This window comes from Cordyceps militaris (genome assembly GCF_000225605.1).
Source record: "Cordyceps militaris CM01 unplaced genomic scaffold CCM_S00005, whole genome shotgun sequence".
NCBI lineage: Eukaryota > Fungi > Ascomycota > Sordariomycetes > Hypocreales > Cordycipitaceae > Cordyceps > Cordyceps militaris.
In genome coordinates, this window is record NW_006271973.1 from 627,917 (window position 1) to 640,120 (window position 12,204).

At 40.9% G+C, this 12,204-nt stretch overlaps 2 protein-coding genes across 2 annotated transcripts in view; one reads left to right on the top strand and one right to left on the bottom strand.

Moving 5' to 3' along the window:
* Positions 1-6,619: 6,619 nt before the first annotated feature.
* CCM_06587 (binuclear zinc transcription factor) lies at positions 6,620-9,382 on the top strand (the record flags this gene model as incomplete). Its single annotated transcript, XM_006671728.1, has 5 exons — positions 6,620-6,911; positions 6,969-7,332; positions 7,381-7,650; positions 7,698-8,361; positions 8,411-9,382. The coding sequence occupies 5 exons, from the start codon at positions 6,620-6,622 to the stop codon at positions 9,380-9,382; spliced, it is 2,562 nt and encodes an 853-aa protein (XP_006671791.1).
* A 1,645-nt stretch (positions 9,383-11,027) lies between these two features.
* The window catches only part of CCM_06588 (uncharacterized protein), a gene marked incomplete at both ends in the record, with an annotated part of 3,083 nt that continues 1,906 nt past the window's right edge, over positions 11,028-12,204 (bottom strand). The window contains 3 exons of the mRNA XM_006671729.1: positions 11,028-11,181; positions 11,229-11,361; positions 11,401-12,058. Of these exons, the coding sequence (XP_006671792.1) occupies positions 11,028-11,181; positions 11,229-11,361; positions 11,401-12,058 (945 nt within the window). The remainder of the gene's footprint in view (positions 11,182-11,228; positions 11,362-11,400; positions 12,059-12,204) is intronic.

The window sequence follows — 12,204 nt, forward strand, 5'->3', positions numbered from 1 at the left end:
ATAGGCCACAAACCAACCCCCTAGGCTCTAATGCACAGCCTGTGAGCCTAGGTTAAACCGTGTACGCCAGCCCCTTTTGCATGACTGCACACGCCACGGTTTAAACCTACGACCCTGGGTAGTATTGTTGTATGTGACGGACTGGCCCTAGAGGGGCTTCAGGGGCAACCAGCCCCGCGGCCATCAGGGGCGCAAGCCCTAATCCTCTTACCCACTTGACCACGGAAGGCAAAAGGATTCGTAATAACAATACTGGCACGATTGTTGTCTGGTTGTACCTATAAGGGCCCCCTTCAGGGGCTCCGCACTGGCCACTCTGGAAGGCGCTAGGCTAGAGCCCAGCCCGTAACAGTAGTTATAAATTACCTAAATAAGCTATATATTCTATATACTATAGAATAAGATATCTTTAAGGCTATCTATACTAATAATTATATAGTATATAATAAGCTTAAACTAGTATTAAGGTAATACTATATATATAAAGGTAATAAGTAATATTAAAAAAAGCTTGCTATAGTATCTACTGCCTAGTAGCCTGATTTCTTAGATAGGATCACTAAGTCATACTAGTAGTAATAGTTAATATATATAAGATAGCTAGGATACTAATATTAGAGTATCCTATTATATCCCTTATCCTTTCTCTTTTTATAATAAATACTATAGATCCTATATAAATATTTAAATATCTTATCCACCTAGCTAAACTAGCTATCCTAGGTAATAACTCTTTATATAATACTATTATATAACTAGTTATAAAACTATTAGCTACTATTAGCTAGGTAACTTAAGGATATCTTTAAAGAAGTACTAAGCCTAGTAATCTTAGGTACCTCTAATAATAATAATAATATACTATTAATACCTATAAAGTCTATAGAATATTAGTTTTAGCTAGTAGTAAAGTTAATATTCCTTATATACCTTAGGTACTTCCTAGTTATATAGGACTTCCTTAATAATATTAAAACCTTTAGCTTTAAGTACTTTTATATAGTATAAAAAGAGTATAAGGATAAGATATTATACTTCTATATAATTAGTAAGTAGCCTTAAAAGTATAATATTAAGAATACTAAATTCTTTAATATTAATTAATATTACCTTAATATTTAAAAAATAAAAAGCTATCTTACTATCTAGTAATACCTTAATAAATATAATATAAAGTATATTAATAGTAATATATAAAAGCCTAAGGCTTTTTAATAAGAGGCTAAGTTTATAATATAGAAGGATATAGTAACCTTTAAAGATAAGTCTAACTTCTTCTTATATCTTAGTAATAAAGTATTATATAATTTAATTCTTTACTATAAGAATATCTAGGCCTATATAGATAATATATTCTAGCTATTTATACTAGTATATATACTATTTATTTTAATAGGTAAGGCTTAAGTCTTACCTAAGGAGATTAAAAGCTAGCTTATAGAAAATCTCTATATATCCCTATACCTAGTATACCCTAAGTCTTTATATATCTTTAATAAGATATAACTTTATAAGATTATATAAGCCTATTAGCTTAGTATTTACTACTATATAAATAGCTATTAGAATATATTATTACTTAATAATAATAAAGACTATATTATTATTAATAATATTTTTCTTTTAAAGAAGGATATATAAAAGTATTATAAGTAAATACTTAGGTATTAGAATAACTTCTTTATAATAGATAAGTATATAAAAAAGACTAACTTTACTACCTAAGGTAAGCCTTATATATATCTATCTAATAAAGACCTTTATAGTTATATAGATATTAACTATAAGTAGATAGATAGTAACTATATATTTATAGACTTATAAAGACTATTATATATAGAAAGGGTATAAAAGGATAATATAGATTAGTTAGAGCTAGATTAGCTAGAATTAGATAAGATAGATAATAATATTAGCTTTTAACTAGTATAGTTAATCTTTATTCTTTTATTAAATACTTATATTAGTATAATAATATAGTTATTACTTATAGTTTTATAGTAAGATTTATAACTAGTTAAGGCTTTAAGGACTAACCTTTATTAGTAATAAGAGCCCCTCTTTCTATAGGTATTACTATTTACTTAGTACTAAATAATAGTATATATATAATAATAATAAAGTATATATTATAGCTTAAACTATTATTCTTATACTAATAAAGGTAATTAGTAGTATCCTCTTAATAGGTTACTTACTTACTAAGATATATAAAGGATAATATATATTAAAAGTAGGATAAAAGGCTATCCCTAAAGGTAAAAGACTAATTTAATAAAATCTACTTTTTAGTACTACTATATAGGGTATAGTAAAAGTAAGGCTACTTATCTACATTATTAAATACTTAAGACTCTTTTAAGAAAGTATAGATAGAGTTAATAGCCTAAAAAGATTTAATATACTTAATATTAATATTCTTATCTATATTTAATAGAAGCTAGTTTATATTATACTAAGAGTAGTATATTATAAAGATATAAATACTATATACCTAAGATACCTTAATATTAAATTTATACTTTATAATATAAAGGTATACTATATTATAATTATAATTAATATCTTAATATAATTCTATACCTAGTAATATAAGTATTCTATTAGGCTTACCTACCTATATAGTTAGGATAGATAGTATATATATAATAGGAGGGGGTAGTAACTTATTATCTTTATTATCTATCTTAGGTACTACTATAGCTAGCCTAGCTACCTAAGCCTTTATTAAGTATATAAGCTAATAGGTATAACCTTTCTTTATATCTATAGCTTAATAGATAGTATAAACTAAATAGGATATAGCCTAAGATAGTTATAAAGGTTAATACTTCCTACTATAATAACTATAAGGTATTTTTAATACCTAGTATAGTAGCTACTAATAAAGTAGATAGTACTAGTAGTATAACTATATAGTTACTAGTAGGTAGAGAAGTAGGTATAATAGTATAGTTATTAGTAGGTAAAGAAATAGCTAGAGGTATAGCTATATAGTTAATAGTAGGTAAAGGAATAGCTAGATATATATTAGTATAGTTAATAGTAATATATTATATAGAATATATCTTAATAACTATAGAAAAGGGGTATTACTACCCCCTTTTAAAAGAGAAATTAGGCTATTAAGTAGTAGATACTATAATAAGCTTTTTTTAATATTATAGATAGGGTCTTAAAAGAGCCTATTATAATAAAAAGCTAGAGTACTACCTCTACTATATCTATAATAACGCCTATTACCTATAGGCGCCCTACTATACTAGACTTAGGTTAGTCTATATAGGGGCCCTATATACACAGTTTATACGCCTTATTATCATAATACCCCTATTCCTAGACACTAGGATACTAGAAAACTATAGCTATAGTATTATATAAGGCTTATAAGTATAAGAAGATAAAGTATTAGAATTTACTTAATAACCTAATAAAAGAAAAAGGCTCTTATATATTAACTTCTTATTTATTAACTATACTAGCTATACTAAGTAAGCCTTTACTAGTAAACCTTAAGCTTATAAAGCTTTATTATATATAAATACTAAAGAATAATATAAATCCTATATTTATATAGTATAATAAAGTTAATTTAAAAACCTTATATAATATAGTAAGTAAGTTAATAAAGCTACTTAACCTATTAAATACTAAATTCTAACTATTATTAAAAGTTCTTATTATATAGTAGGTATTATACTTAAATTAGAATATCCTACCTATAATAATATATTTTAAATAGTATATATTAAATATATAATAATTATATACTTTTAACTATAAAAATACTAATAATTTACTAATAACTAAATATAATATATTAAAGTTAAAAATACTTATATAGATAGTAGTTATTATAATAGTTTATAGTATAAATAAAGCTTATATTATAAAATAGTATTTAAAGAATAAGAATCTTAAGAAAATACTTATAAGAATTAAGCTTTATATAATTAAGTTTAATATAATATTAAAGATAAAGAAATAAGTAAAAGATTATATAATAAAATTAATAATAAAGCTTATAATACTTTATAATAAAAAAAGAAAATAATAAAATAATAAAATATAAAAAATAAAGTTAATTAATATAAAATAGTAAAGGCTAAAGATTATTAAAAATATTAAGTAAGTTAAGTTAGTAATTATATATAGTAAATAAGATTAATATTATTAATAAATTATAAGTATATATAGTTAAGATATATAGAATTATAAATACCTTAAAAAAGAATAATAAGATAATATACTAAGAACTTACCTACCTAAAGGACTTAGTTAGTAGAATAAATATTACCTTAGTAAAGTTATACTAAGATATTAAATAGTTTATAATACTACTATCTACCTTTATTAAGGTAGTATACCTAGAAGGTAATACTAAGCTATTTAAAAGCTATATAAAAGAGTTAATATATATTATAAAAGAGATAGCTATTATAGTAAGGAATTAACTCTAAAGACCTTATTTAGGTTAGAAGATAGTAAAGGCTATAAAGAATTAGATTAATAAAGTTATAGCTTATATCCTTATAAATAAACTTAATATAGTCTTATATAGTATTAATTTTATATACTAAATAATAAAAATAAATATAACTATTATATAATAAGAAGTTATATTTATATAAATATATATTAATATATTAATAGTTATATAGAAGTTTAATAAATACCTATTTAATACTATCTTTATATTTAAATATAAGCTTTTTAATATATAGTATATAAACTATTTAATTATTATTATTATATTAAAGATTATATATAAATAAAAAAAAAAAAAAAAATAGTTAATAGTATTAGTATATAACCTATAGAATAGACCTATATAGCCTTTAGTATATTCTACTACTTTAGTATAGTAAATTATACCTTAAATATCTTTATAATAAAAAGCCTAAAAAGCTATATATATTAATAAGTAAAGTATATATTTATATAATAATTAATACTAAAGCTAGAATTTAATAATAACCTTATATAATATATAATAATAAAAAAGACTAAAGATATAATAAATATAGTATTCTTTATAATTAAGATAAGTATAGCTATTAAAGTAACTAAAGTAATAATTAAAATAGTAAAGTTAAAGTTAAAGCCTAAATAAAAGCTTATACTATAGTAGCTAAAGCTAGTTAAGTTAATTTAAGACTAGAAGTAATATATATTTAGAATAGATAAAGGCTAGTTTATTAATCTTAAAAATAGTTAGTTTATTAATCCTATAAATATAGGTATATTAGGCTTAGTATTAATTAAGCTATATATAAAAGAATTTAAGTAAAATATAAAGATATTAAAGTTAGTTAATAATATAGATAAGGATAATATAGATAAGGATAAAATAGATAAGGTAAATAGGATAGAAGTATAAGGATTCTTTAGGTTATTTCTTTTTTTTTTTTTTTTATTAAAATAATACTTTTTTTTTATTATAAGACTTATATATACCTATAATTTAGCTTTATTTAGAAAGAATTATTATTAACCTCTTTATATATAGTAAAGTATAATTAGTTTCTATTTATATATAGGGTAAGATTATTTAGTATTATTTAATAGTAAGGTTACTACTATAGGTAATAAGGTATATTATTATATATATATATATATATAAGCACTACTTAGGGTATAAGCCACCTACTTAGCCTAGAGAATATATCATCATCTTGCCAAAAACTCTTGTGCCCAACAAATACGGTACGTACATAGGTAGGTAGGTAACTACCTTGGTACTAGGTTCCTATCTACAGGTAGGTAGGAGGTACCCAGTTACGGAGATCAATCGCATCGTAAGATGACTCGTGCGCGGAGTCACTGCGCCTGCCAATGCAACAGGAGGAAACATTTTATAGATATGGAGTGATGAACCTGCCCAATACCCGACATCATGATATCGATCCGTTTCAGAATGTCCATGGAACACAAAAAAAAGTAGGCACAGAAGCGGTGCGTGTCCCCGTTATCCGCGGCCTGTTATAGCTGCCATTTATAATTTAGTAGCGGCTTGACAATTTACCCCAAGTTGGCCAAGCCTTGCGGATTCAGCAGACCAGGAAAAGTCGTACGTGCAGTACAAATTACTTGTACTTACTCCGTACAAATCACAGCGCGGTACAGCGCGGCACAGCAGAACAGCGACACTCGCTCGGTTCCCCCAAGGTACCAGATACTACGAGCCACACCAAGAACACCGCCCACAGCACCATCCATCAAGTATCGAGTACTCCAAACCGCGCTCCTCACTTCAGCTCCCCCCACCGACAAACCACCTGCCAGCTGCCAGCTGCCAGACTCAACTCCGCTCCCCTCAAACCACCATCCTATGCCTAATGCGCCGCGGCTGACCTCTTTTCCTCTGCAACATCACCACGGAACTTCCAATCATCGTTTCCCTCTCGGCCCTGCAAGCTACCGCCATCCATTCTCCGTTGGTGCCCTATTTGACTCTTCTCTCTTGTCTCCCACCGTTGTTTCCCGCGCGACCGGTCGCTGCGGACCCCATTTATACTCGGCTTCGACGAACCCTGCGTCTGCCATCACGGGCCGCCCGTCTAGCCCCCCTCCTCCCAGCAGACTTCTTCCTCGTACACGCTTTCCGTACTTCTTCGACATGGCTGGTTCTGTCGACAATGGCCACGCCGACGGCAGTCCCGTCGACGACATGGCCGCCCACGGCAGTCCCACCGACAATGCGCCCGGTGACAATGCCCCCGACAACTCCGCCGTCCCCAAACCCAAGCGGCTTGCCTGCATGATTTGCCGCAAGCGCAAGCTCAAGTGCGACGGCTTGCGACCCAGCTGCAGCACTTGCTCCCGCCTCGGCCACTCGTGCGCGTACGATGAGCAGAGACGCAAGAGCGGCCCCAAGCGAGGCTACGTCAAGGCCCTCGAAGAACGACTAAGTCCGTCCCACGCACGCCCCGCGACACGACCCAATCAATGCTAACCGTTCGGTATAGAGCAAGTTGAGACACTATTAAAAACACAAGAACCGTCACAACCGTCGCACTCTTCCAATGTTCCCAAGATGCCGGCCGCGGCGCCCCAACCGCCAATGACCGTTGACCCAGAAAACGACCGTTGGAACTATAGCGCCGACTCCCCGCGCGCCGTCCCTGGCGACGATTTCAACTTCAATTCGAATATCAACATGCCCGTCAACCCCGACGACAGCAGCTTTAGCTGGGAAATGATTGGCCTCGGCTTGGAAGAGCCCCTGCCTGCCCAGGAAGCCATCGACGAGCTTCATCAAATCTATTTTGAAAAGATCCACCCCTCAATGCCCATGATCCACCGCTTTCGCTACCTCGCTGCCATGAATTTGTAGGTTCTGGACTTGGCAATGTACTGTGCGCATACTGACCAGAGTAGGGCACCAAACCAACGACCACCCGTCTGCCTCCGATATGCCATGTGGACAATGGCCAGTTCCATCACAGACAAGTATTCGGACTTGAAGCATCTCTTCTATGCCCGCGCCCGCAAGTATGTCGAGGCCGACTACGTCAAAGGTTTTGGCGAGCACATGATTTCAGTAGCCCACTGTCAAGCACATATCCTACTGGCCTGCTACGAAATGAAAATGATGTACTTTCCCCGTGCGTGGATCAACACAGGCGCCGCTGTCCGTTTGGCGCAAATGTACGTACATGACAATCCCTCCTTTCTACTTTGTTCTGACCAAACAGGATCGGGCTGCATCGACTCGACGGCGCAGGCTTGGACGTGAAACAGTGTCTTCCCCCACCGAAAGACTGGACAGAGCGCGAAGAGCGACGGCGAACTTTCTGGATGGCGTTTTGTGAGGACAGATATGCGAGCATCGGCACCGGGTGGCCCATGACGATTGACGAACGTGATATCCTCACCAAGCTCCCTGCCTCGGAGGAGGCCTTTGAGATGAGTCGGCCCGAGCAAACACAGACCCTCGACGAGTGCACCACGCCCAGCGGCGCCGCCAAGCTCTCCTCTTTCGGCGCCATTGTTCTTTTGGCGGCCATTTTTGGCCGCAATCTGGTGCACCTGCACAGACCCGACAGCGACGAGTTTGACGGCGATGTCAACGGCCCGTTTTGGAAGCGCCACCGCGAAATGGACAATATCCTTCTCAACACATCACTCGGCTTGCCGTCCCATCTCAAGCTGCCAGCAGGCCTATCCAACCCCAACATCGTCTTTATGAACATGTCCATTCACACTTCGACGATTTGCCTGCATCAGGCCGCTATATTCAAAGCCGAGACGCACAAGCTCCCGGCATCCCTCAGTTCTGAAAGCAAAGTGCGCTGCATAACGGCGGCCAACGAAATTGCTGGCGTCATGCGAACCGTTTCCCACATGGATCTAACAGCTGTACGTTGCACTGTCCTTCTTTCCATCATTTGTCGCTAACTAAATCTAGATGAACCCCTTCATCTCCTTTACTCTCTACGTGGCCGCCCGCGTATTCGTGCAATATCTCAAAAGCCGTCCCGACGACGATGTAACCGCAGACGCTCTCCGTTTCCTACTATCCGCCATGAACGCGCTCAAGAAGCGCAACCCCCTTACCGAATCGTTCCTGGTCCAACTTGACGTCGACTTTGAGGCGCTCGCCTCTAGAATACCCAAGTTGAAGAACGCATTCCCACGGAACGGTGACAGCGTAAGTATCTCCATCCGCGCCACCATGCACAGAGCTAACTTGCCCTCCCAGCCTGAACAGAATGGAGATGAATCGCCCCGTGTGTTGTGCGATGACCCTGAAAACGTCAAGGGGATTCTATCCTATCGAGATTGCGACTACAAGGACGACCATGCGAAGCCGCCGCCCGTCTCCGAGCCGTCGGGTATGGGTCTGCCCGGCAACGCAGCTTTTGGTGGACAGTCGTGGCTCTCGGTCGACCAGCAAATGCCCATGCTGACGCCCAACTCGGGCAGCATGTACGACAAGACGGGCAACGGCAGCGGGCACATTTCCAGCTTTGGCGATGTTAATGGCGAAAGTACCGAGTCGCCCGACGGCCAGTCCACCGACCGGACGCCAAACTCGAGTGCTGCCTCGGATGGACGCACGGTCAAGCCGGTTGGTCCTACGGCACACTTGTTTGCCTCGGCCTCGCCGCAGTTCCCCAGCACTGGCGCGCACTTTTTCAGCCCCGCGCAGCAACCGTATCAGCTTCATCAGCAGCAGCAGCAGCAGCAGCAGCAACAGCAGCAGCAGCTAGGCCAGGCCATGGCGTACGGCACTGGATGGGATAATATGAATGCGGCGGCGCAGCAGGCAGCCAACATGCAAAACGAGGGCGTCTTGCGCGCGTTGATGAATATGGGACCCATGGAGGCAATGGATCTGTCGTCCTGGGATACAGGCAATGAGCCAATGCGGGGATAAAATGGTGGTGCACACAAAAAAGAATCTATATAGCCGGACATGTTGACGACATTTTTCTCTCTTGATGATTATGACTGTGGCGTTGGGTTCTTTTACTTTTTGGTCGGACGTTGTTTTTTCAAGTACTGGAGGTGTATATTATATGCGTTTTACTAAGATGCCTGGTTGGGATGGGTTATTTTGGACAATCGGCAAAACTCTACATGATGATTATCTAGCGAATTTTGAAGGACGAATATTAATGGCAGAGGACTCTCGCTTCCGCGGTTATCGTTGTGTGTGTCTAAGAAGAGAAGTCGATGACACTCGGAGCGTATTACTTTGTCGACGTCTCCCAGTATTATGGGCTCACAGTAGACCGTGCACATCGACGCTACCGGCTACGATCAGGCTTGTCAGTCACGCTGTGCCTATTTTCTTCGTCCCCTTTTTTTCCTTTCTTTTTCTTTTTCTTTCCCATCAACCATTTTCGTGGCGCATTGGTTGTGCCATTGTGTGTGCAATTGGCCGGCCGGCTTGACCCGCCCGGACCGGGCCGTCCGGTGGCGGTGCTAGGAGATAATGAACAAGACACAGCGCCAGGTGACGACGGTACTGTGTCACCCGTGCAGTTGCAGCCTGCCGTACTTGTGCAAGCTCTGTAAAAGCCCCCAGCCTCTGGGGAAAGACTGCGAGTTGCATTTGGAACCCCACGGCCTGGCAACAAGACCAAGGTGTGAGTGAGATAGGGCGCAGGCTGGGGCTCACCCTCTTTCGGCGTTATATCATACTGGTACTATAATCGCGGATCCGCAGTCGCTGACCGAAGCAACATGCCAGACTCGGTTTATCCGTGTACCAATGGGCCACCTACCGCCACCCGGACCGCTACGCGACGAGAGGCCCTGAGAAGACAACAAGGACGTCTTCAGGCCGTTTGTCGCTGGGCCACTTCCTGTACCAGTTTGACTATGAGCTGGTGCCGGGCCAGGAAGGGCGGAGCAGGGCGTCTTTTTGTGTGGGAAAGGGGAGTGTTGGAGGTTGTCTGGAAGAGGGGTCGGATCAACGTAGGGGGTGCGTCTGAGGGTTGAGACACGGATTGTCCATGATGATGACGAGAAACCACCTGGACTTGCCTTGGGATTTGTGCTCCAAGCTGCAGAGCGACATCCACCACGACGGCGAGCAGCAAGCATGTATCCCGGGCAATCGGGCTAGAGGTAAAGCCGAAATACCCTCTGCGGGTTGTGCATTATCGCCGTCTAGGTAGCAGGGGGGCTGGCGTGGCTCCGGCCGTCGTGGTGTGTGAATCTCTCGATTTATAATGCCCAGGTGGCAGGTTTCTCTACATATTGCAGCCTTTTTTTTTATTTGCTTAATAATTAACTAGCAACAAGGCACAGTGGCCGGCGTCAGACAAGACGACTACCTATTCCCGAACACGAGCGGGACACGCTAATCCTTGGAGAATACGAAATCGACGGGCGGTTCGGCCTGCCGATCCGGTAAAAGCGGGCGGCCGAGGCAAAGTCCGGGCGGCCTTGCAGCTTCCCTCTGACATGGAGGGAGGATGTCGACAACTTGACAAGGAAGAAAATAAAATAAAATAAAAGGATTGCTCCCTTTCCCTCATTCCTGTCGTATTTGTTTATTACGAAGCTGATTATTAACCTTTGTCACCCTCCCTGCTCCTCGACCTCCACCTCGTCCCGAAGGTCCCGGAGCCAAAAAACCCCACCAGCAAGCCTCCCCGGAAACACTTGCGCCGCTGTGACCGCCACTCCTTTTCCCAATCATCCTCTTTTCCTACCTCCTCTCTTCTTGCCACCAACCCATCTCCTAGTTACAACTGCTTTTGTCCTCTTACTCTGTTTTCCAACCAGTCCCGTCCTCTTTCCTCGCCACTACTTCTCCAGCCTTGGGCCGCAAACACAGCCCACCATGCCGCGCCGCCGCGACGTCACCAACGACCATGTCGGCGTGCAAGTCGAGCTCGAACCCTTTCACGACGACGCCTCCTCCTCCTCCTCTTCACTCACCTCGACCGACCACCCCGACTCGCCGCTGCTCGAAGCCTCCTCCGCACATGCCTCTGCCGTCCCGAAATGGCTCTCGCCACCGCCCTACGCCTCCCGCCGGGGCGCCGCCGCCCGCCATCTGCTGCGCGTCGCGCAGCTGCTCCGCCCGCGGCGCTCCTGGCGCTCCCTCGTCTTCCACCTGGTCGCGCTCTACGCCCTCGTCTGCGTGCTGCGCGGGCAGCCCCTGCTCGCGTCCAGCCTTCCCGCGCAGCACGCCGGGCCGTACGACGTCGGCACCGTCGACATCGAGGTGCCCGTCGCCGCGCCGCGCACGCTCTCCGCCACGGCGCTGCGCGCCTCCGGCCAGCCCGCCTACGTGCTCGAGTCGGTCCTGTTTAGCCTGTACTACCCCGTCGCGCGCGGCGCGCCGGCCGCCGCGCCGCCGCATCTCTGGATCCCGCGGCCCGTGTCCCTCACCGCGGCCGGGTTTGCGCGGCTCGCCCACGCCGACTTCTTCTTCGTCCGCCCGCTCCTGACGTTTCTCCTCTGGGGCCGTCGCCGGGCGCATCGAGATTCCGGCCAAGGTCGACGCCCCGCTGCTGCCGCCGCTGACAGGCAGCAACAGCAGCAGCTTCCCGCTCGTCGTCTTCTCCCACGGCATGGCCTCGTCCCGCACCGACTACACGGCGTACCTCGGCGGGCTCGCGGCGCGCGGCCACGTCGTCGCCGCGCTCGAGCACCGCGACGGCAGCGGCCCCGGGTCCCGCGTGCAGATCAAGGGCCGGCCGGACCGCGACGTGCTGCACTTTGACGCGCGCCACGTGC